Source organism: Scylla paramamosain, chromosome 28, assembly GCF_035594125.1.
Source record: "Scylla paramamosain isolate STU-SP2022 chromosome 28, ASM3559412v1, whole genome shotgun sequence".
In the NCBI taxonomy this organism is placed as follows: domain Eukaryota; kingdom Metazoa; phylum Arthropoda; class Malacostraca; order Decapoda; family Portunidae; genus Scylla; species Scylla paramamosain.
In genome coordinates this window covers 8,340,001-8,365,590 of record NC_087178.1, presented here as the reverse complement: position 1 = coordinate 8,365,590, position 25,590 = coordinate 8,340,001, and the positions used below count along the sequence as shown (strand labels likewise).

The 25,590-nt window shown below is 48.6% G+C and overlaps 1 protein-coding gene across 6 annotated transcripts in view; it reads right to left on the bottom strand.

Annotated features, from left to right (window-relative positions):
• Positions 1–1,083: 1,083 nt before the first annotated feature.
• LOC135114882 (uncharacterized) overlaps positions 1,084–25,590 on the bottom strand; it is a 63,029-nt gene continuing 38,522 nt past the window's right edge. Inside the window, exons 1-7 of one of the 6 annotated variants that reach the window (XM_064031088.1) lie at positions 12,721–12,737; positions 11,073–11,422; positions 7,951–8,400; positions 6,326–7,648; positions 6,012–6,206; positions 5,701–5,890; positions 1,084–5,551 (exon numbers count right to left, since the gene is read on the bottom strand). In XM_064031088.1, coding sequence (XP_063887158.1) covers positions 1,608–5,551; positions 5,701–5,890; positions 6,012–6,206; positions 6,326–7,648; positions 7,951–8,400; positions 11,073–11,111 — 6,141 coding nt within the window. In that variant the 5' untranslated portion in view covers positions 11,112–11,422; positions 12,721–12,737 and the 3' untranslated portion in view covers positions 1,084–1,607. Of the gene's footprint in view, positions 5,552–5,700; positions 5,891–6,011; positions 6,207–6,325; positions 7,649–7,950; positions 8,401–11,072; positions 11,534–12,453; positions 12,682–12,720; positions 12,738–25,590 lie in introns of those variants that run through there. The other 5 variants (XM_064031086.1, XM_064031087.1, XM_064031085.1 and 2 more) reach the window with 5 other exon arrangements.

The following is a 25,590-nucleotide window of genomic DNA, read 5'->3' as shown; positions in this document are numbered from 1 at the left end:
AAATATAGTGTTTGCTATCTACTAGAAAGAAAGAAAGAAAGAGAGAGAGAGAAAAAAAAGATAACAGTAAGGATGAATACAGTTTTGGTACAACAGAGGTTAGAGCTTGCCTCTGCTTTTTGTGGTCTGATGTAACCCCTTGGCACCACTGCCTCACTGAGTCAGGAGGGCCCAATATAGCACCCTTGAACCTGCACTGCCTTCAGTTGTGTTCAGTTCGGTGCGGGACCGGAAGAAAGTGTTGGATGATCAGACACTAGTTTTTATCTCAGCCTTTTTACTGGGGACAAACAAAACATGTCTAAGCCATTCAGAGAGAGAGAGAGGCAGGAGTGGGAGGAAAAAAAATCGTTAATACTCACTTTTGGACGCCCCCAAAGGCATGCTGCCTGCCGTTCATCAGTTTGTTGGTGAGGGTCTTTAGAAAACTAAAACCAGATATTACCATACGTTATAAACTCATCCTACCCTGGACACACTCCAGCCATGCTGGCCGAGTGAGATGAGCTTGGCTATCCGCGGCCGTGTCTTGGAGAGCATCGTCACCACATAGCAGATACATTTTGTCGCTTATTTTACAACTTAGAAGTTCACTATATTGACGAATTTATTACCAAGCCTCCTGGAACAACATGTAGTCTATTTAAATTACCTAAGTCTATGTTCTAATTTGCATCCATGATGCATCAAAATGACTGTTGCATGAGTGGGGCATCGCCCGCCTCTGTTAAAGGTGTCTCTCGTAGGCTCCTCTGCTCCATTATACATGTACCAAAGATTGGCGTGCTCTCCTAGACTAAGGATGAGAGACATACTATACAGTCTCTCATCCTTGTCCTGGACAAGACATGAGACAACACCACGCCACACCTTTCCAGTGCCAAGGACAAATAAATGCCGGAATAGGTATCATAATTGTTTTCATATAAAACATATAAAAAGCCAAATACATATATGTACATGTAAGCCATACATGGCAGCTTCTGTATGATATATATATATATATATATATATATATATATATATATATATATATATATATATATATATATATATATATATATATATATATATATATAATGTGTATATATCTATGATATTTACATATTTTGGCACCTTTTCATCATGGTCAGTCACAAGCGCACGGAAAAAATGCGTGCATAAATGTACTCTGTACAATAAATACATTTTAACAACTCTTGTGAGTTTTAACTATAGTACATATGAGATCCATCAGGCAGCATCACTTGGAGACAGTGACACAGCACAAGTGGTGGGGGGAGGGGTAGGTCACAGCACAGAGGGGTTCACAGCACAGGTACAGGTGGGTCACAAGCAGTGCAGGTGTAATGCCAGGTGAGCAAGCTGCAGGTACATTTCGAGGAAGTCATGAACCCACTGGCACCACAGAGAAAGGTAATGCCCATAGCACTGCTGTGTGACTAAAAGTGTCTCTCTACAGCACTTGTCATGTCTTTTCATGAGGCAGAGGCAAAAGCACACACCCGAGCACTCTCACCACACTGGTTGCCATTTACGACGTGATGAGTTTATGACATGTCACCATTTACGACTGAATTGGCTCAGGACATGTCTTGTCCCTTTGCCTATGCTTTGGGCTTAAACCTGGACATATAGAAGTCACAGTCATTGCAGTAAGTGGAAGGTGGATTCACACACTTCTTCCTACACAGGTTGCAGGGCTGAAGGCCAGGCCCAGATGCGGTGGGGGCAGCTGTTGGTTTTTTTGACGACTTGTTAACAGTGGAGTAGATGGCTGATGGATCAAGTGGACCACAAAAGTGACTTGGAGCACCTTTTACACCACCCCGACCCACACTACCATATCCTGAGCCATGTTGCTGCTGCTGTTGTGGCTGCTGCTGCTGCTGTGATTGCTGCTGTTGCTGCTGCTGCTGTTGCTGCTGCTGTGGCTGCTGTGGGTGGCCATGGCTTGACTGTGGCTGCTGAGATGGTTGGTGACGAGTGAATGGAGCTGCTGGGGAGTATGGTGGGTAACCATTGGTCTGGGTGGGAGGTGCAGTGTGCAGGTGAGGGGCAGGACCACCACGGGCAGGAGGGTGCATGGCTACCATCTGGGGCTGGGCCGACAGTTGGCTGGGGTGAGGCAGGCGCTGGTACGGTGGATAAGTTCGCTCCACATCATGAGGCTGAACTCCTAGGCTGCTGTTCTGCCTTGTCATCATTCCTGGGTAGGGTGCCACTGCTTGCCTCTGTTGCTGCTGCTGTGGTGGCTGCTGCTGTTGCTGAGGTGGAATGTGCCGTGCATGCTGAGGCTGCTGCTGAGCTGGCCTGGCTGGATGCTGGTTAGTCAGCAGATGCGGCATTTGGGACGAGTGAAGTCCATTGGCTAGAGTGCGAGTGTGTGAAGTGTGTGGGCCCAGGGGCTTGGCCACACTGGGAGGAGGCTGGTAGGGGGGTGGCATCCTCATCTGGGAACTGGAGCTCTGACTGCTTTGTGGGTGAGAGGGAGCTGGGGCTGCATGAGGCTGGGTGCTGAGGGAAGAAGTTAGATGTGCTGGGACCTGGGATGTGTTGGGGTAGATGGGGGGTGGGTGTTGCTGATGGCCTGAGGACTGTGAGGGATAGGATGCAGGTGGATGTGAGTGATGTGCAGGATTGTGATTGGGATAGCCTTGGGATGCTGGGGGTTGGGAGGATGGGTGGGGTTGTAAGTATGAATGCTGCTGCTGCTGTTGCTGCTGTGGCTGCTGCTGTTGCTGTGGGTAGTGTGGGCTGGGCTGAGGTGTGGACACATTTCCTTTGGCCTGGGTTGCAGCACCATTCAGTTTGCCAGTTGATGGTTCCCCACAGGAGGAAGTGTCTGTGTCTGACATGGAGGAAGATGAGGCAGAACAGGAGGAGGAAGAGGATGAAGAGGTGAGGGCTGATTTGAGGACACGTTCAAGAATGGGATTTGGGATGTAGGCATCTTCTTCTTCATCCTCAGCTGTGGCCACCAACACCACTTGATCACAGAAGGTTACACTCTTTTTGGACTTCTTCTTCTTGGCAATGTCACTTGAGTTGGTGTCAGTGCTGGTGTTAAGCTCTGAATCATCTCTGACACTGTCACTTGTTTGGCTGTCCCTGCAGCACACCCCTGGGCCACCTTCGCTTGTTTCGGAACGGGTGCGGTAGGAGGAGCTGAGGCGACTCTCATGCCCACTGTGGGAAGGCAGCTGCAGGGAGTTGCACTGTGTGTATTCTCGTGTGAAGAGCTGACTCACTGCTCGCTGCCGCTCACTTATATCATGCCTGACTTGCTGCTGCTGGTGCTGCTGTTGCTGCTGCTGTTGGTGGTACTGTTGCTGTTGCTGTTGTAACTGATGCTGCTGCTGTATCTGATGATGGTGATGCTGATGTAACTGCTGATGCTGCTGCACTTGTTGCTGTTGCAGCTGATGATGTTGTTGCTGCTGTAACTGCTGATGTTGTTGCTGTTGCAACTGATGTTGCTGTTGCTGTAACTGCTGCTGCTGCTGCTGTTGTAACTGTTGCTGCTGCTGCTGTTGTTGTAACTGTTGCTGCTGCTGTTGCAACTGTTGGTGTTGTGATTGCTGTTGCTGCTGATGCTGCTGCTGCTGTTGGAGGTAGAGATGTTGCTGTGGAGCAACTGGTGCTGGGGTTGGTGTTGGGAGTGAGGCTGTTGGAGTGGCACTGCTGTCTACACAGTCTGTTCCAGCCTCACTTCTGCCTTGTGCAATACATACATTCTCAAACTTTGAGGCAAGATTACGCACAGAGGTTGTCCCACTACTGCTGCTAGTGCTTGTAGTAGTGGAGGTATTATTCTTATTGGAAGAATGAGTGTTGCTGTAGGTATTGGCAGTGGTGGTGGTAGTGGTGGAAGTGGTGGTGGCAGCAGTGATGGTGGTGGTGGGGTCATCTACTCGCACACCAGACTGTTGCTGCATCTTTCGCTTCATGGCAGCTTGTTTGGCTTGCAGCTCCTGCAGCCAGTCATCGCTACTCTTTGCAGGTGAAGATCGGACTCTGTCATCAATATTTGAGCCACTTCCCTCTTTGCTCTCAATTATTTGCTGCCGCTTCTGCTGCAGCTGTGCCAACAGACTTGAGGGCTGAGAGGTGGCAGGAACCTCTGGGGTGGCCCTGGATGGTGGGCAGGGTTGGGGAAGTAGCCCTCGAGTTTTTAGGTCCTCCACAGCCTCTTCCAAGGGGGGAGGAGGAGGAGGGAAGTCCTCACTGCTCTGTCTAGAGTGTGAAACATTTGGCCAGTCAGAATTTGAGCTGACTTGAGCTTTGGGCAAGTGACTCTGAAGGAATGGCTGCTGTTGCTGATCTTGGTGAATTTGGTGATCATGCAACTTGACAGAGGCAGGTGCTTCTTGATGCATTTTCTGTTCCTGCAGGTGGTGAAGAGATTCTGGATGGCCTGATGGCTCCTGATGTATGTCAGCACAGATGGTAATTTGAGTGGGTGTGCTGGGTGAGGGCTGGGGTGCAGGGAAAGACAGGGAGCAGGGCTGAAAGTTGTCATGCTGGGCTGCTTGAAGGAATGGAAGTGACTGTGGTTCACCCTTATGTACAGCATTGTTGCTGTTGATCATCTCAGGAGTGTAGCAGCGTGGAGGCAATGCTGGCGGTTCTTCCGACTGGTGGTCTGAAGGTGGCAGTGGGTAAGGTGGACGCTTCTCTCTCTTCTTCTCCTCCTTGTGGCCTCCCTTGTCACTCTTCTGGGAAAGTTGTGAGCTGATGCGTTGTGGGATGGGTGGTGGCACCTTGGCAGGGGAAAGACCCTTCCCAACACTGCCATGGAAGCTCTTCCTCATGAGTTTGCTCCGTTCAAGGTTAGGGTTGCCGTACTCAAGGTGGCCCTCACTCAGGTAGCCAGCCATGGTCTTCTCCCCAGAGGGTGTGGTGGGCCGGGACAGACTGCGCACCTGCAGGTCATCCGTGGCTGCCTTGGGGTCCTCTGCGTCCTGTCCCTCACGCAGGTCTGGCATGCTGCGGTTCTTCCGGCGGATGAGTCCACCCATGAGCAACTTGCGGCGGATCTTGTGCTGCTTCTTCCCGATTGACTTTTCCTCCTTCACCTCCACAATGGCATTAACATCCTCCTTCTCTGTACCTTTGGAGGAGCCCTTGGATGAGGAGTGGCTCTTGGAGCTATGATCACTACCGTAGTCGCTGTCAACAGGTCGCACCTTTCCACCTTTTCTCTCCTTGCTTGACTTTTCCTTGCTCTTTTCAGAAATCTTCCTCTCCTTGGTCTTCTCCAGCTGCAGCTCAGTCTCCTCCCTCCTTGATGATTTCTCTCCAGATGTCTTTTTCCCCTTTTTCTTGGGCAGAGTTGCATAGATCTCAATGTTTGTGTTCTGAAGTTTTTCAGCTGTCTGGGCTAGGGTCACTGCTGTGTCCAACTGCTCTTGTGACCTTGCTTGTGATCCACTGGAGGCATCTCTTGACCCCTGGCGGCTGTGGTGCACAGAACCTTCCCTTGATCCCTGGCGGCTGGTACGTGACCTCTGGGAGTCCCTGGAGCCCTGCCGGCTGTGGTGAGGGCCATCTGGAAGATGAAGGTGGTGATCAGAGACAATGTACATGAAGATCAACTGATTATTTAAAGTTACATGTAACTATACATGATAAAGCAATATCCTTTATTTGAAAACTTCCTTCTAGGTTTCAAAGACCAAGGCAGGTAAAGGCACCTACCTATCTTGTACTGTCCCTCCCAAGCTGCTGTCTCTTCCTGGATGAGGATGCGTCGGTGCAGAGAGCGTGCTCGCATCACACAAGTGTTGTGCTTCATGCGGGCAAAGGTAAGGGAGTGAGCATTGTTATAGGGTGCATCCATGGCTGCTCGAGTCTTGGCAGCAGCAGCACTGCACAAATCCAAGGCACCCTGTGGAGAAAGGAAAGACGTTAATGGCTGGGCTTCAGAGATGAAACATTATGAACTATCAAGATAAAGCCACTATAAGAGCATGGTCTCCAGGCACAAGACACTATCCCATCATACTCACTGAAAGGTCTCCTGACTCCTCACGTGCACGAGCCTCCTCCAAGAGAGAGTCGGCAGCGAGACAAAGAGTCTCACAGTTGCTGCCTGCTTCACTCTCAGTCAGTGTACTGACACTGCTGCTGTCCTGCTGACTTCCTCCTGTGTATGTCCCAGGGCTGTCACTGGCTTGCACTCCCTCAGGAATCTGCTGAAGCTGCTTTAAGACAAACACAGGAAAGAAGTGATTAGTGAGGTAACTTTTCACATGAATGCTGTGGAACTAATATTTTCCTCATTTTTAATCAAGAATGGCTGTCAACATGAAGATAAGCTTACCTGCAAATTATGCTTCAGGTTCTGCTGAATGGGATAGGAGTCATTGGAGGAAAGTGAGTAGGAGTCATAGCCAGGGTCATACTGGCCAGCAGGAGGTGCAGAGGAGGGGTGGCTGGGGGCATGGTGCCCATGACTGTGTTGCTGGGGCACACCCACCCCAAGGTTGGCATACTCAGGATGGTCAGTGCGAGAGGGGCTTGGTGGCGCCTTGCCAGTGGGTGACGGAGGCTGCCGTCCTGTCTTGCCCACCATGAAGAGGTACGGATGTTCTAGTGATGTTGAGGATGAAGATGATGCGCTGTTACGATCGCCACTCCAGTTGCCTGAATCTCGGCGGCGAGGCACATTGGTGCCCTCTGGCATCTTGAGGCCGTCCTTGTCAAACTGATCCAGCGAGGAATTGCTGTTGCGATTGCCATGCTGGTTGTATCCGTTGCAGCTGATAGAGCGCTGCCGCTCCTGCCGCTGTGCATCGCCCCGCCTTCCAACATAGACTGAGTCGTCTGAGTCAAGCCTGGGTCGGCCAGGGATGGTGGGCTTGTTGGGCAGCACAGAACCACTCTGCTTGATGCTCTCCAGCTGTCGTCGGTAGCTGGAGGTGCCTGGCTCAAACACGTCATCGCCATGGCCTTCGCTGGGGCCATCCTGGTAAACGTGTGCATTGAGTGCATGAATGTTCTGGTAGTCTCGGTGTGACTCCAGCTGTGCTGCAACTTCAGGGCTTGGGGTAACTGCACGGCGGGGCGCTGGACCCATTCCATCTCCACACTTCTCCGGGTTGGGGGTGAGAGCACGGCGGGTGGCGCCCTGAGGGTATGTTTCCCCAGCCGATGTCATGGCCTTCATGGGAGCCTGCATGGGGCGGCTGTGGGGGCGGTGACCAGGCACCAGCGTCACTGTCCTGGGAGCACTGTCTATGGGTACCGGTGTGCCGCTCGGGTTGGCATACAGCAGCAGCAAGGGCTGGAAGTGGCCACGCCGGCACTTGTCAACAACTTGTTCCCAGTGGGGTCCAATCTCCCTGACAGTGGCGTCGTCGAAGTATATCCACACCCGCAGCTTAGTGTGATAGAAGAACGTAGAGTAATGCTTGCCGTAGTAAGTGACCACGCCGACCAGCTGGTGGTGCGTGTGCTGCGCCCAGCGGTCGTCCACCACACTCTGGAAAACGTCCCGCAGGCGCAGTGTCGTGCCCACGGTGGCAAACACCGCCATGATGTGCTCTAGCGTGGGGCGCTCCGAGTCCCACACCACGCCGATGGACACGATCTCCGGCCGGTTCATCAGTGTCCGGCAGATCTGGATCTTGGCGCCGCACGCACTCTGGGGAACACCATACCGTCAGTGTGGGTCAACACCATATGTTATGCTGTGACACTCTGAATTATAATTATAATTCCTGCCACAATCTGCTATTAAAGGCTTCATTATCAAATTATTCAAAACTCATTAAACTATCAGTTTCATACACATTCGACTATGAAATGTATCCACATATTATCGACATGTTACAAAAATGTTTGTAATAAATGGAATGAAAACAGTGATACTTCATTAGATATAATGTTACTAATGTAATGTTAACTCAGTACAGCTGAAGCCAAAAGAGACAGAACATTTCTTACCGGACAGTCGCGAATGTCACCCATGCCTCCTGCTTTCTTCAGTAACTGTCCGAACATGTCGGGGGGCTGAGACTGCGGGCCGCCGCCGCTGGTGTCGCCCATCTGCCTGGCCTGGGCAGTGAGGGCCGAGGCGGACACGTAGTGCACCATCTGAGTGAATGGTAGAGGCTCGGACGTGGCTCCGCACTCCCCGCACACGCTCTGCTCCACCAGCGTCATGGCGAAGCGCTGGTGCGGGATGCAGTGCCGCGCGCTGCACATGTCCTCAGCCTCGCCGCTCGCCACGTGGAAGTGAATCCGCAATAAGATATTTTCGAAGCACTCGGCAGCATCGTCCATGAATCCCAGCTGGAAGCGTTGCTGATTGTAGAAAGTCTGAGCCAAGGCGCGGCGAAGGGCGTCGGGTGGTAAGGCAGACTCATGGCTGTACTGCAGCTGCGAGAACAATTCCTGCCAAGGGAGAGAACAGCGTGGGTTAGAGGAGCTGACCCAACACGAAGTGCACATACACAGTACACGCACGATGACATGCGTGCAAACAGAATATTCATACACCACTGCCATGGTTCTTAAATACTGAGGTGAACCCAACAGCAACACCACACCACCAAACAATGCACAACACCCCTATAGTGCAAGAAAATAAGAAAGAAGAAATAAAAAATGCAGAAAACGAGTGGAATGGTTCCGCCGTGACTGAGGCGGATATCTACAATGTCCAGCCCGATACTAAACACTCGATTACTGAGGCGCGTCTTCTTCCCGATCCCTACTTACTCCCGCCACGCCCAGGTAAAGACTCCACACTCCGCCCCGCAGCCCATTGTACTCCACACCTAGTGCCGCAACACATCATCTGCCCCCCCTCCCCTCCCCTCCTCCACCGCCTCGCCAAGATCAAGTGTACCTCACAAGCCCACTACACCCATTTCTCCCTATGCCCTTTCCCCAAACTCTTCCTACTCTACTTACTATACGCAACTGCCACACCCATAAACTTGGTGTGTGTGTGTGTGTGTGTGTGTGTGTGTGTGTGTGTGTGTGTGTGTGAGTCTTCTGGAGAGGCCAGAAGACTCTCCTAATCGTAGACAACAAAGAAAGGAAGCTGAAGGAGAAAGATTACGAGTCTAGCATTCCTGGGCGACACCACCACGTCCGTTCCTTCAATATGCACGTCGCTGTACTAAGACACACTCTCTCTCTCTCTCTCTCTCTCTCTCTCTCTCTTTGGCCGTGGGTCCAAAAAGGGAAAGTCTGAAGGCCATTTTCGAAACACAGGGACCATTCACACAGAAACTCAAGCTTATGTTTCACTGACACTGAGAAGAGAATGTAATTAGCAAGGAACATTAAGTCAGACGTGAGTGTATAAGGTAAAATATATCGTGACAACTCTCTCTCTCTCTCTCTCTCTCTCTCTCTCTCTCTCTCTCTCTCAGGTGACTCAGACAGGTAAGAATGAGGTGCGTGCAATGGTGTGGGAGAGGGGAGAGGAGGAACATTTTAACTTATTTATTCGCATGTCATGATTACGAAGACTGTTATCATTATAGCGTCTTTCTTTCTCCTCCTCAGTTCATGTCTCTAGTCGTTACTTCCTCCTCGTCCTCCTCCACCACCATCCCTCCCCCCGTCGCTTACCCAGTCACGTATGTTGTCTAATTAGTAGTCGTATATACCTTCACTTGTCAGGTATGTTTGTTACTTTCTAGGGAGCAACTCCTTTCATTCTTCCTTCCCCCCACCCCCCCTCTCTCTCTCTCTCTCTCTCTCTCTCTCTCTCTCTCTCTCTCTCTCTCTCTCTCTCTCTCTCTCTCTCTCTGTCATACATACAAACATACGTACACGCTTTCCCTTAGTGGTTTAAAGCCAAATCAATCTGGCAGGTGAGGGAGACGAGACGCCAGGTGGGCCAACACACACACACACACACACACACACACTGCTGGCCTTGCGTGGAGGGGTTATGGGAGACGCATTCTTAATCATGCACTCAACGGAAACAAACACCAAACATTACCGACTCTTGTATGGATAAAACGTTCTTCTAACTGAACTCACTCGCTCACCTTAACACCCACCCAGCCTCAGGAGTGAAGGAAGGCCCACTAGTCAACGTTACCTTTACCTTGGGATCCTTAATATGAGATTGACTATTAGAGTTTACGAACAGTTTTACGAATTCAGAAACGCTTTGCCCTCTCACCATGACTATTTTCAAATACTACAGAGACGATTAGACGAGTTCTCAAGAATGTTTCTCCTGTTAATAATGTAAAAATCTTGTTAATCTGTCACTAAAACCGTAAAAAACACCCTTAAAACCCGTGTAACTTCAACTATACAGTAAAGCCTTTTAAAAGTAGTGGAGGAGCAGCATAGATGTGCTTCAGAATATGGTCCAAGGAATTATGGGATGGAGAGATGGACGAAAGGTGCTGCTATGATGAACTGAGAGAGATGAATAATAAACACCTATGAAAAGATTAGATAGGGCGTTTGATGATGATGATGATGATGATGATGATGATGATGATGATGGTGATGATGATGATGATGACGACGACGACGATGATAATGATGATGATAGTGATGATAATAAAGACGTCCTGCTCTCCTTTCCTTCTTTTATCTCTTCTATAATTACGTCTTTTATCTCTCCTCTTTTCATCATTCATTCATATTATTTGTTCGTTGTTTTCCTTTCTTTTTTTGTCTTTTCATTTTTTTTAACTACTTTCTTTCTCCTTCTCCTCCTCCTCCTCCTCCTCCTCCTCCTCCTCCTCCTCCTACTGCTTCTTTCAATGCTAATAAAGTCGTGGAAGGAAGAAAAACGTTGACTGACCAGTATTGTGTGAATGAAATTAATGAATGTAGCGACACGTCACATTGTTCATTGTTCAGGTGTGTGTGTGTGTGTGTGTGTGTGTGTGTGTGTGTGTGTGTGTGTGTGTGTGTGTGTGTGTGTGTGATTGGCAACGACAGGAAATTGAAGGTCGAAGGATCAAGAAATAAATGAAGAGAGAGAGAGAGAGAGAGAGAGAGAGAGAGAGAGAGAGAGAGAGAGAGAGAGAGAGAGAGAGAGAGAGAGAGAGAGAGAGAGAGAGAGAGAGTCATCTTACCTTCAGAGCTTGACGTAAAGAAAATGTTTGGATATTCATGATGCTGATGAGGAGGATGGGAAGACGGAAGGAGTCTTGCTTTCGAAGTGAAAGGGACGAGGGTGCGGAGGGAGGGTGGGGGCGTACCTAAATGCACACCTTTAGGGACACGTAGAACTGCCCCTGGCCGCCCCTTTCCCCCCGCGGCGGACGGTCACATCCGCCATGTTAACGTAAACACTCAAGAGTTCGTGTTTTATCATCATAGTGAGTGAAGTCACGTGTATATTGTCTTTTCCTCGCGGTGTATTAGTTCACCTGCAGCGTGTTGTAATGATCAGGTGTCGAGGGCAGCACGCAGCACTCCCTCCCTGCTGAAGGAAGGAACACTTGATCACACACTCTGCAAACACTGCCACCATTCACCTCACTCGCTTAAGTTCACTGGGGCACGTTCTCTCTCTCTCTCTCTCTCTCTCTCTCTCTCTCTCTCTCTCTCTCTCTCTCTCTCTCTCTCTCATCCCGCAGCAGGGCACACGCTGTTTCTCCCTCTCCCTCCTCTCCCGTCCCCAGCCGCCGCCTCTCAGATGCACCTTTCACCCGCGGTTTTTCTCGGCGCTGCACAACCCAGGCCTTTCTCCTGCGATTATTGGTTGCATCACTGATCATGTCCAGCTCTCTGCCTCCTGAAGGCAAGGAGCGACCCTGGTGGCTGCTATGACGGAGGGCCGCTGGGCATGTCCGGTGGAGGGCTGGGTGGTCACCGTCACACCTTGCCCCGCCGGGTGACGCAGAAAGGAATATCAGTTTCCGATCTCTACCTTTCCTACCCAGGCCGATGCGATGGTCCCCTGGGAGCTGAGTGTTGTTCGCCCACCTCTTCCCTGCCTTGCTTTAACCCGGACCTGGCGGGGTGAGGTCAACTCCAATCACTGCCTGAGGTCGCTAAGTTCCCTGGAGCGCGTCAAACTCTCCTTGGTGCCTCCACCACCACCATCACCATCAAGGGCTCCACGCGCCTCTGACAGTCTCCCGTGCACTCTTTCACACGCCTCCCGCGCCTCGAGTCTAGGCCACTGGATCTTGACACCGGGTCACTGGTCACCCTCTCTGCACCCCCCTCCACACACACACACGCACACTGGTGCCTCCCGCCCTGCTGTTCCGCCCTGTAATCACCAGCCCCGTGACCCAGTTGCTGCTCAGCTGTGCCGGATGTTGGCACAATAGTGCTTGCCGGCACGACACCTGTCCAGTGTTCCAGGGCGGCTATCAACGGTGCCGACGCCGCGGGTTACGCCTCACCCTCCCGTGGGCACCGCGCTAATTACAACACACAAACACACACAGCACAAGCACACACACTTCGTCAAGGTATCTATCTCGCTTGTTCAAAACGCACCACTAACGCACGCGCAACGCAAGATGACAGCGTAAGCGCTGCGTTTGTGTTCACTGGGTGATGTGCGGCGACGGAGCGGAGAAGCACACCTCCACCTGCCTCGGCGGAAAGAGAGGTGACTGGCGCGCGGGAGAGGCAACGTGCGTGGGGGAGTGAGTGGGCGAGTGTGTTTGTGCACCGCCCGACCAGCCACCTGCCTCCACCGACTCGCTATTTCCGTTTCCCAGCCCCGTCCAGCAGGTGCTGCCCCACTAATTGACCACAGACCTGCAGGGTATTGTGCTCCCCTTCGGCGGTCCCCGGACGAGCGGCGCGTGGGGGGCGGCGTGTGGCAGATGCAGGGGCTGGGGACTGACTGCAACTGTGCCAATGGTGTACCGCAACCCTCCTGCCACACGCCTCCTTCTCCTCCTTGACAACCTACCACACAATACGGTTCGTGTACACAAAAACTTGCCTCATTGGTCTTCTTTCAGCGCCACGAGGCTCCGTAACACAGCAGCAGCAGCATGAGCCGTGACGCAGTGACGCACCCTTTCCACATGCCCACACAAGGCTCACAGGAGGACGCGTGGAGCGCAACACCGCCTGACAACCCCTCCACAACACCACCTAACAACACCCCAACAACACCGTGATCCTAACGTCAGTGGCAACAATTTACACCACGATTCACTCCATACACTCTGGCATACCTCGAAGAAAACCCTTGAATAACCACCACCCTTAATAAAGACTATATTCTCAGACAATTCTGCGCAGCTCATCACTACTTTCAGAAGGCTCTAGTTGAAGTTACGCGGGTTTCCAAGGGTGTTTTATGGTTCTAGTGACAGATTAACAAATTTCTATATTATTAACAGGAGAAACACTCTTGAGAATCCGGCTAATCTTCTCTGTGGCCTTTGAAAACAGCAGTGGTGAGAGAGCAAAGCATTTCTGAATACGGCCTTAAACCGCACACCTCTTCACCTCGCCATCGTAACCCTCGCCATCCAACACTACGACACCGCTATGATGACCCGCCTGACACCTCCATACACCCTCACACTTTGCTCACTGACCCTTCCCACGCGTACTCGCCCCCTCAACCCCTGCAGCCAGCGACCCTCCCAGCCAGGCGACTCGTCCGGCGACTTCCTTCCGGATCTCCGCCACGCGTCCGCTCCTCCGCGCCTGAAGTCCTGCTGCTGCCGGTCGCGTGGTGTTCCCTCCTGATAAAAAAAAAGACGCCCCGGGCCAGTGACGTGTTCCGTGTTGCTGTGGTGAGACTCCGTGATGACTTTCGTGGCAAGTAAGACGTGTTTTCAAGTGATGATAGTGTTCGCTGGGATGGTTAATCATTATAAAGTGTTTGGCGAAGAAATTTCTGCGCTTTTAATGACTTCGTGGTGATTATGATGAGTTTCACTTTTTTTTTTTTTTTTTTCTTAATAATGACTTCTTAAGAAGCTTGACTTTCTCCTGATAATTTCACGAAGGGAATATTGTTTCATGTGAAAAATGACAAATTAGAAAGAAAACATGTACTCATTTCCTTACATTTTGATTTGCCTGCCATGAAAACACTCGGAAAGGAGGAACCACACAAGTATAATTATTAAGGTGTGAGATAAAGTAAAAATGAAAAGGAAACGAAGAAATATGAGAGCTAAAAAAAATGAATGAGACATGACTTAATTTTCTCTTCAATTTTCGTTTGTGAATGATCATGAGTCTCTCTCTCTCTCTCTCTCTCTCTCTCTCTCTCTCTCTCTCTCTCTCTCTCTCTCTCTCTCTCTCTCTCTCTCTCTCTCTCTACCTGCCGGGAAAATGGGATGATTTAAGGCAGGAAACTCATTCATGGAGGCTGCCTCGTGTACACAGGCTTCCTCTCTCTCTCTCTCTCTCTCTCTCTCTCTCTCTCTCTCTCTCTCTCTCTCTCTCTCTCTCTCTCTCTCTCTGTGTGTGTGTGTGTGTGTGTGTGTGTGTGTGTGTGTGTGTGTGTGTGTGTGTGTGTGTGTGTGTGTGAGAGAGAGAGAGAGAGAGAGAGAGAGAGAGAGAGAGAGAGAGAGAGAGAGAGAGAGAGAGAGAGAGAGAGAGAGAGAGAGAGAGAGAGAGAGCACCAAATACGAGTACAGGCGGGATCTACCTTCATTAGGCAAGTCCCTGGCCAGCACTAAACAACAACACCCTTGATTGCTATCACCGCAACCCGAGGAGGAGGAGGAGGAGGAGGACACGAGAAATAAAAAAAAATAGTGTAGTGGCAGCAGCAGCAGCAGCAGCAGCAGCAGCAGCAGCAGCAGTAGTAGTAGTAGTAGTAGTAGTAGTAGTAGTAGTAGTAGTAGTAGTAGTAGTAGTAGTAGTAGTAGTAGTAGAAGTAGTAGTAGTAAGGAAGAATACACAATAAAGACGACAGGGAAGACAAGGAGGGAAGGAGGAAAAGAGAGGCTAGAGGGGGTCAAAGGATCACAGGCGGAAATTCTGAAGGAGTTACACCACGTCTGGGAACATGTACTCCACTCCACTCCACTCCGCTCCACTCCATTCCTCTCCATTCCCCCTCTGACTGGATCTCCACTGCATTCAAAACGCTCTAGTTGAAGTCACAAGGATTTAAGAGTATTTTTACGGTTCTAGTGACAGATTTCCACATTATTATGCGCAGAAACACACTCGAGAACCAGGCTAATCATCAGTGTGGCCTTTGACAATGATCCTGGTGTGATAACTAAGCGTTTCTGAATAGTGGCCGTACACACGTCTTGTTTCTGCAGCCACGCGTCTTCCCGTCATCCTCCTCCTCCCCCTCTTCCTACTACTACTACTACTACTACTACTACTACAGTGTAAACTCATAGTGTAATAAAGCCCAGGATATGTTACGGTACAATGACACGTTTTTCACGATAATTATGATGAGTGGTAGGTCGAATGATATAAATAACAGCCATTTAAACCAGTAATCACTAGATGAAAGACGGCCAGAGAGAGAGAGAGAGAGAGAGAGAGAGAGAGAGAGAGAGAGAGAGAGAGAGAGAGAGAGAGAGAGAGAGTTGTGCCCCTGGTAACCACAATCATTACCACTTCACACCTCAGGTAAACACTCACGAATATGATAATGAAGGTGGTGGTGGTGCTGGTGGTGGTGATGGTGGTGGTGATGATGATGATGATGATGATGGTGATGTAACAGATAATGATGCTATTGTCTTCTCTTTCTTCTTACCTTTCTTCTCCTCTTACCTTTATCTTCTCTCCCTATCTTCCTTTCCTCTCCCCTCCTCTTTTCGCCTCTTCTCATTTCCTCCATTAACTTCCCTTATCTTTCTACCTACTCTTCTTCTTCCTCGTCTTTACTAATACCATCCCTCTTATCATCTTTATAAGCATCTTTCCTTCAATACCTTCACCTTTATCTAATTTTCCCTCGTCTTTTTATCATCTTTTATAGCCTCTTCTTTTTCCGGCGCCATCTCCTCTTCCTTCATCTTCTCCCTCCTCCTCCTCCTACTCCTCTTCCTCCTCCTCCTCGCTCTACTTAAGTACGCAATCAAAAGTGGTTCTGAATTGTATTGCTCCGAGAGAAGGATGATAAACTCTCTCTCTCTCTCTCTTTCTCTCTCTCTCTCTCTCTCTCTCTCTCTCTCTCTCTCTCTCTGGTAAATGTTTTGAGAGACGCCACGGAGAGAGAGAGAGAGAGAGAGAGAGAGAGAGAGAGAGAGAGAGAGAGAGAGAGAGAGAGAGAGAGAGAGAGAGAGAGAGAGAGAGAGAGAGAGAGAGAGAGAGTTTAGTTTCAATTCCTTTCACCTAGTCTCTCTTCTCTCTCCTCCTCTTTACTTTCTCCTTCTCCCTCACTCTCATCCATTTCTCTTACTCTCCTCTCGTTCTCCCCCTCCCTCTTCAATATCTCTCTTCTCCCTCTCTCTCTCTGCTTCGCTTCACTCTCTCCTCTCAGCGTCCCACATCCAGACCGGTCATCAGCCTCAGTGAACGGCCACCTTGACCTAATCTCACCACCACCACCACCACCACCACCGAAGTCCACTCAAATCGACGTTAGAGTGTATGCTGGAATGATAAATGAAGTGTGTGTGTGTGTGTGTGTGTGTGTGTGTGTGTGTGTGTGTTTGTTGCTTTCATTGGTTGTGGAAATAGATTGAATGATTGAATAGTTGTGAATAGTGGTTGGTTTAGTATTGTGTGCTGCTGTTACTACTACTACTACTACTACTACTACTACTACTACTACTACTACTACTACTACTACTACTACCACTACTACCACCACTCGCATGGCAACAACAATCACCATAACCACTGTTACTATTTCCATCCTTTCACTTGAGTCACTGCAGCACTATTCAAGCCACACACAAATATTATTTTTCGCTATCTTATAATAAATAATCCGCCTTTACCTTCTCCTTTTATCTACTTGAGGAGAGAAAAATTATTCACCCTCTTGAAACAGTCCAGAGATCATACATACACACACACACACACACACACACACACACACACACACACACTTATACGCCCTCTAGACCAAAATAACACTAAAACAAAACCTCTTCTTCCATTATAAACAAAAATAACCAGTCCTTAAAGGAAAGCACACGTACAGATAAACAAACCCAAGTCAAGAAGCACCGAACCGAACACACTACTCCGAAAACTCAATGCTTAGTTCGAATCCTTGCCTGCCTGACCTCGCCCTCGTCCTCGTACCTCCGCATCAGAGTTTAATAATGGCGGCTGGAAAGGGTCAACCCGTGATCTTTTTGCCTTGTGTGTGTGTGTGTGTGTGTGTGTGTGTGTGTGTGTGTGTGTGTGTGTGTGTGTGTGTGTGTGTGTGTGTGTGTGTGTGTGTGTGTGTGTGTGTGTGTGTGTGTGTGTGTGTGTGTGTGTGAATTAGGGTGGACGTGACGTGGCAGATCATTATTCTCTCTCTCTCTCTCTCTCTCTCTCTCTCTCTCTCTCTCTCTCTCTCTCTCTCTCTCTCAATGTGAAAAAAATACAGGAAAACGAAAATGAAACCAGACAGAGAGAGAGAGAGAGAGAGAGAGAGAGAGAGAGAGAGAGAGAGAGAGAGAGAGAGAGAGAGAGAGAGAGAGAGAACAAGGAAAAGGATACGGAGAGAGGGGGAGATAAGGGTGAAAAAGGTCAGATGGGAAGGGAACAGGAGGAGGAGGAGGAGGAGGAGGAGGAGGAGGAGGAGGAGGAGGAGGGGAAAGGAAAGGTAGAGAGAGAGGGGAAGTGAGGGGAGGGTAGGGGAGGGGGAAAACAGAGGGGGGAGGGTCAGACGCGCCAGGCAACACACTAACCCGAGGCATGAAAGCCCATCATTCAGAGGAGGAGGAGGAGGAGGAGGAGGAGGAGGAGGAAAAGTGGCAATAGGATGAAACAAGTGAGTGAGTGGGGATGCTGAGAGAGAGAGAGAGAGAGAGAGAGAGAGAGAGAGAGAGAGAGAGAGAGAGAGAGAGAGAGAGAGAGAGAGAGAGAGAGAGAGGAATAAGTGATGCTTGTTTACAACACTCACTGGTCTTATTCAAATCAGTGCCTCTAATTCTCACCTCCTCCTCCTCCTTCTCCACCTCCTCCTCCCCTCCTCCTCCTTCTTCTCTTCCTTCTCTTCTTTAAGAAAAAAAGTAAGCAATTAAATGAGCAATGACAAGAGAGAGAGAGAGAGAGAGAGAGAGAGAGAGAGAGAGAGAGAGAGAGAGAGAGAGAGAGAGAGAGAGAGAGAGAGAGAGAGAGAGAGAAAGTCTTGACGCGTGCCATTCAAACACCTATGATGGAGTCCAGCCCGCAATGTGATACCTCTCTCTCTCTCTCTCTCTCTCTCTCTCTCTCTCTCTCTCTCTCTCTCTCTCTCTCTCTCTCTCTCTCTCTGCGGTTGCCTTTGTCCGCCCTCGTGACCTATGGAGCAATGCGTCACAAAACCTCTGTAACGTAACGCCTTGATAACGGAGGAGGAGGAGGAGGAGGAGGAGGAGGAGGAGGAGGAGGAGGAGGGGGTGCTGTGACCTGCATAACACGTGACCTCTCCTTCTCCCCGTGACCCTTACAAGGATTAAGTGAATTTAGTCCTTCATTTCTTCATTCCCCTTCTTTCCTTCCTTCCTTCAGTCATTCAGTCATAGATATTCCTTCACTATTATTCAGTCTATTAATGTGTGTTTTTCTCTATTTTTCATTTTGTTAGAGAGAGAGAGAGAGAGAGAGAGAGAGAGAGAGAGAGAGAGAGAGAGAGAGAGAGAGAGAGAGAGAGAGAGAGAGAGAAAAGGGGGGATGACGTCACAACACAGGTTACTCCGGAGGCTGGCAGATGCTCCTTCAGGTCACGAGTTTTGCTACAAGTGCGCAGGTCACGGCAGACTAGACCTCACCTCCTGACCTGGCCTGGGGGTGTGGGGGGCGCTGTGGGATCTTTACTGAGGGGCCTTTTCTGGGTCTGCTGAGAAAGAAGATGAGGAAGAGGAGGAGGAGGAGGAGGAGGACGAGGAGGAGGAAGAAGCGTACTTACACATACGAGTAATGATTGGGTTTCTGAAGATGCTACCTTCTCTCTCTCTCTCTCTCTCTCTCTCTCTCTCTCTCTCTCTCTCTCTCTCTCTCTCTCTCTCTCTCTCTCTCTCTCTCTCTCTCTCTCTGCGTGGGAGTCTCGCCGTGGGAACAAAAGAGTTGGAAAAATGAAAGCAAACAATTTACGTCGCGTGAAAGAAAAGTTTGATCATAAAACGCGAAATGAATAAATAAATCGACAATTTCGCGAGGAACAAGTGGAGTGCAGAGAACGAAACAAAGAAAAAAGAAGGTAAACTTCCTCTTGGTTAAGGTAGTGCTGTATATTGAAGACGAAGATGAAAAATAAGAGATAACTAAAAAGGATGAGGATGGAGAAGAGGAGGAAGAGAAGGAGGAGGAAGAGGTAGCGCCAGGTGGGTGCCGTACCGCCGGGACGAAGCGTGGGAACACACCTGTAACTTCCCGCCCGTCGCCAGGTGAGCAGAGGTAATGGGACAGGTGACAAGACCGCCGCGCCGCTGACCCCCGCCCTGAGACTCACCTCGTCAACACACACACACACACACACACACACACACACACACACACACACACACACACACAAACACTATTATATGATCAATGCTGACACACTTTCTGACACGCGAACATTTCTTCTTTTCTTCTTCTTCTTCCTTCCTTCTCCTCTTTTTCTTCTTCCCCTCCTTTTTTCTTCTCTTCACTCCTTATTCGTTCTTTTATTTTCTCTTTCTTTTCTTTAATTTTCATTATCTTTCAATGTCCAATTTAAGTGGATGTAGTAGTAGTAGTAGTAGTAGTTGTAGTAGTAGTAGTAGTAGTAGTAGTAGTAGTAGTAGTAGTAGTAGTAGTAGTAGTATCATTGTCAGTGGTGGTGGCGGTAAAAATAATAACTATAATAATAATAATAATAATAATAATAATAATAATAATAATAATAATAACAATAATAATAATAATAATAATAATAATAATAATAATAATAATAATAATAATAATAATAATACATTTCCACTGGCTGACGGTAAAATGACAACACTGTCTCGGAGCGAAGTGATTGGCTGTCCCCATGACGCAGCTCCCTCGCTCAGCCAATCACCGCCCAGGAAAATCTGCGAGGGCGCCCTTTGTTCCGCGCAGGGCTGACCAGGGGCGGCATAAGGGAACACAATGGAAGAACAAGCAGCAGCAGACCTATTGACCTTACAAGACTGAATTGTGACAAATTAAACGGTCTGATTTTCAATAAGGAAATAAGATGTTGAGTGTTTTGCTTCAAAATAAAAATGTGATCTGTTTTTTTTTTTTTGCTTTTCAAGTTAGATATACAGATTATTAGAGGATATATAAATAGGTAGATAAACTGGTAGGAGAGAGAGAGAGAGAGAGAGAGAGAGAGAGAGAGAGAGAGAGAGAGAGAGAGAGAGAGAGAGAGATTCATGACAGTACGCATTTGTAAAAAGTGAAAACCTAAATAGCTTCCATTAGTACTTGGTTAGCTAATGAGAGAGAGAGAGAGAGAGAGAGAGAGAGAGAGAGAGAGAGAGAGAGAGAGAGAGAGAGAGAGAGAGAGAGAGAGAGAGAGACAGGTGATCAGCGTCTGGTCAAAGTGTGCGGATAACGTGCGTCTTTTGTCAAGCGTCTGGGGTTCCTTGTTTATTTTCACCCCTTTCTCTCTCTCTCTCTCTCTCTCTCTCTCTCTCTCTCTCTCTCTCTCTCTCTCTCTCTCTCTCTTTATTTTTTTTTCACGTGACAATGAAGTAGTAGTAGTAGTAGTAGTAGTAGTAGTAGTAGTAGTAGTAGTAGTAGTAGTAGTAGTAGTAGTGTTTGTTGTTGTTGTTGTTGTTGTTGTTGTTGTTGTTGTTGTAGAAGCCACGACGTAGGAAAAAAAGCGATAAAACAGAACAGATAACACTGTGCAAGGTTTGGACACCCCAGGGAGCCACACGCGCTATCACGAACTATCTCTCTTCTCCTCCCAACAAGAGCGAGTCAGATTTTATAACCTGCCAGGCTCTCAAACTTGGCATCTGCGCCCCCATATACGGCCAAGCGTTCATTCTAGTTATATCTCAGACGTGCACCTAAACCTCCTAATATTTCCATGTGCGGGAGACGACAAACTCAATCCCATTTGCAATTTTCCACCTGTTTGACTTCCAACGCGAGTGCTATTAAATCATGTTAACTTATTTCTCCTCTTTTTACGTCCTTTTGACTTCCAACTCCTTTCCACTAATAATAAAACTTACAAAACTAACTTATCTATATTCTTTTACACTCATTTGATTTCTAACTCGCTTCCACTGCTATGAAATCTTACAAAACTAACATTTCTTTTCTATAAAACACCAGACTCATCTCTAGACTGCCTCGCCTTAGGGACTTTTGCTTGGGGGTAAAGTTACGTCCTTAGAGGGGAACGGTCTCGATGGAGGGACGTCTGTGAGGAGGGGCGTAAACAAAAAGCACTTGAGTCCATCCTAGCGTGTTTATCCCTAAGGCTCAGACGCCGCTATATCACGGACGAGAGGGAAGCAGGAAAGCTGGAGGGGAGGGGAAGAAATAATGAAATAACAAGTGGGGAATATTATACACTGGAACCACGAACTTCAAGATGAGATGAGGAGGAAATAATTGAGGTTTAAGTGGGGAATACAATACGTTGAAGGAATGTTGAAGTAGAAAGAAGGAAAGAAAAGTGAACATATTTTAGTGCGAAAGAGGAGGAAAAATTTAAGGTTTTAAGTGGGAAATATTTTAGCACGGTGAATCTATGAAACAAAATAAGTTTTCTTAATATTCCCAAAGCAAGGAGTGAAAAAAAAAATGTTATAGATTCTTGAATACATGAAAAACCCAACTTCCCTTACAATTTATAAGAAGTTTTACCGTTTTTTGAAGTAGGAAGAAGGGAGAATGGAACCGAAACATTTTACTACGTTAAATCTATGAAACGAAAAAAGTCTTCTTAATATTTCCAAAACAAGAAAGTTAAAAATGTTACAGATTCTTGAACACATAAATAGAAAAAAAAAAGCTTCTCATGATTTTTAACAAGGAACCCATTTCTCTCCAACATCTTAAATAAACATAAGCTATTTTTCCCCCACACTCCACTTGACAAACACTTGTACTTTTGAACCGTCCACACTCACCCACACCCTGACACCCGACTCGCTCTCCTGTCACTCTCACTTCTGCCGCCTCTCACTTCCTCCCTGCCCTTATAAAGATGCCAATTTTCCCCCTCACACTTACTTACCTTTCACACTTGACGCGCACGCCACAACTCGCACCTTTCCCTCTTAATTAGGCACACCTTTCCTGTGTACTTACCTCTTCCCCCATTACCTTTCCTTCCTGGGTTGACACTTTCCATCCTCAACACACACACACACACACACACACACACACACACACACACACACACACACACACACGTTTCTTTTGTACCCAAACGTCTTCCCCACCCACCTCCCCATCATCCTCAGGGTCACGAAGGAGGAGGAGGAGGAGGAGGGGGAAGGACAACAGGGTGGAAAGAGAGAAAAGGGAAGGAACAAGGATAATGAGTACGAGCAGAGAAAGAAAGAGAGAGAGAGAGAGAGAGAGAGAGAGAGAGAGAGAGAGAGAGAGAGAGAGAGAGAGAGAGAGAGAGAGAGAGAGAGAGAGAAGGGGGAGGAGAGAGAGAGAGAGAGGTGCAAGTGACTTCGTAGGGGAGGGCGGGGCATGGAAAGAAGGACTGCCTGAGGATATGTGTGGCGTCCTGCCCAAATATAGGAACCGCACCCATCCTACAGCACACACACACACACACACACACACACACACACACACACACACACACACACACACACACAGAGACGGGACAAAAATCACACTCCTTTCATGGGTGAGTGTGTGTGTAGATGCTCTCTCTCTCTCTCTCTCTCTCTCTCTCTCTCTCTCTCTCTCTCTCTCTCTCTCTCTCTCTCTCTCTCTCTCTCTCATTTAAGGCGAGAAAAGTTTACTAAAATGGCTTCTTATCAAATGAAGTCTTTCAGTCCCTTATGTGGTGACCTCCTCCTCCTCCTCCTCCTCCTCCTCCTCCTCCTCCTCCTCCTCTTCTTCTTCTTCTTCCTCCTACACAGCCATACCTGCCTTCACCACCACCACCACCACCACCACCTATTTATTATCTATAGATTCAGCAGAGTGAGAGAGTGAGCGAGTGACTGAAGAGGTGAATGCATGAATTAGTGAACGAATAAGAGTGAATGAGTGAGTAAGTGAATAAGGTAATGGCGTGGGTGGGCTGTGGTGAGTCAAGGAGGCTGCCGGGACTTGAAACTGATAGCATCTCTCTCTCTCTCTCTCTCTCTCTCTCTCTCTCTCTCTCTCTCTCTCTCTCTCTCTCTCTCTCTCTCTCTCTCTCTCTCTCATCCACTGGTGACCACAACAATGACGATGAAGAAAGCAACAACGAAAAAAAAATCATAATCATTACCACTACCATCATCATCACCATCACCACCACCACCACCATCATACTCACGACATCATCTTCCGTCACTTTGTTTACCTGTAAAAGAGAAAAGAAAAATTAGAATCTCTCTCTCTCTCTCTCTCTCTCTCTCTCTACACACACACACACACACACACACACACACACACACACACACACACGAGCATCAATCCATTTTCTATTCATTCTATGCACCAGAGAGAACGGAACACGCGAAGGGGTGACTCAAGATTACCACCACTAGCACCGCCACCACCACCACCACCACCACCATCGCCCTCTGTTGGTCTCGGAAGAAAACATGGAGTAGGTTGAGAACTGATGGAGCGGAGGAAGGCGGCGTCTGCGTCTGCCTCACCTGGACCCTGCGCGAGGCTAGAAGATGCGAGTTGCCTTCTTCCACGGGGACTCATATATTTCCCTCGTTTTCTTTGAGTTCCGAGGGGATGTGAGCGTAGAGGCGAGTGTGCGTTGAGGGAGAGGAGTGTTAGGAGTGGCTATGTAATAATAAAGGGAGTAGTATGTTTTAAGGGGAAAATATATGAAAAGGAATGATTTTTTTTCAGAGCGTGGTGCATCAGTGGTTCCTCAAGCCAGTGGCGATGCTAACCTCACGGCGTCCTGACCTCCCTCCATCCCTCGCTCCGCTCCTCCGCTCCCTCGCCCTTCCATCCCAGGCCACAGGAGCTGATCTTGCGTGGCGTAGAGGCAAGGGAGGGGCGTCCTGGATCCCCCTCCCTCCCTCCTCTCCCTTCTTTCCTCCTTACCTCTGAACGGGAGGTCGGGGGGGAGACTTTTTGGCCTCACAGGTAACGGTGGGTTTACTACGCGGTGTGTGTGTGTGTGTGTGTGTGTGTGTGTGTGTGTAGAGTATCTCCCCCTCCTCCTTTCGTCCCAGTCCTCCCCCCTCCCAGTCTCCCACATCGCCTCACCTTTCTCTCCCCATCTCCCCTGTCCACGCTCCCCTGTCCAGGCTCCTCCGCCCCCTGCCCTGAGGCTCTATACACCTTACCTGACCGCCCGCCGCCCGCAGCCTGCCCAGAGACGCTGCCCCCGCCCGCCGCCCACCCGCCCACTGCCTCGCCGAGAGTGAGGAGAGAAATTACCGAGAAAAAGGACCACACGAATCTCAAGATACTAAGTCGGTGGTCCAAGGAGAGAGAGAGAGAGAGAGAGAGAGAGAGAGAGAGAGAGAGAGAGAGAGAGAGAGATCCGCCGTAAGCACCATCCTCCCTTTATTCTTCTCCTTTATAATTCTTCCTTCTCTAGTTCACCTGTCTGTCCCTTTCCGCACTTTTGTCTACTGAAATTCCCTGGCCTACTTTCCTCCTCCTCCTCCTGACCCCTCACGAGCCATCCCCAACAACCTCCGAACCTCCCTGTTTCTTCGCCACGTCACGTAAAGGAAAGAGAAATTTTGCTTCAAGAGACACGAAGGCTGTGACGCTCTCTATGCAGACACTCCTGCCCTTTACCTGGCCTGTCTCTCCTTCCCTTGCAGTTCTGGCGTCCCTGTTTCACTGTTTTATCGTCGTATTATCTCTTGCTTCGGTGGGGATGTCTGTTTCTTTTCTCGTTATCTCATCTCAGTTTGATTTCTGTTATCGTTTATCTTGATTTGGTGTTTATTTATTTATTTATTTTTTCTATCTTGCTTTAGTTTTGGGATTTGCTTGTTTATATTCTTACTTCATCTCGTTTCAATACTTTTCATTTACATTTCTTCTACTGTCATTTATTTCGATTTCATGTCTTATTCATCTTTTTTTTTATTCACTTATCCCATGTTTCAATTTAAGGATTTTTTTTTTCATTAACTTTCCTTTCGTATTCTCCACTTGGCTCGCTTCTGATCCCAGCATCTCCACTTCCACATCTTGGGGCTGCAATATACACTTTGGACACTTTATATACACCCATCCCCTCTACCTGTCCTGACACATTACGATCTTAGCATTTCTAGCATCTCATTCTATATTCCTTACACACCTGCGTCACCCATTACTTTCCACACCTAATACCTCTCCCCTTCTACATCCATTACCTCTCCCCCTCTACACCCCGCCGGGCCGCCGTGAGTTTGGGGGACGACAAATTAA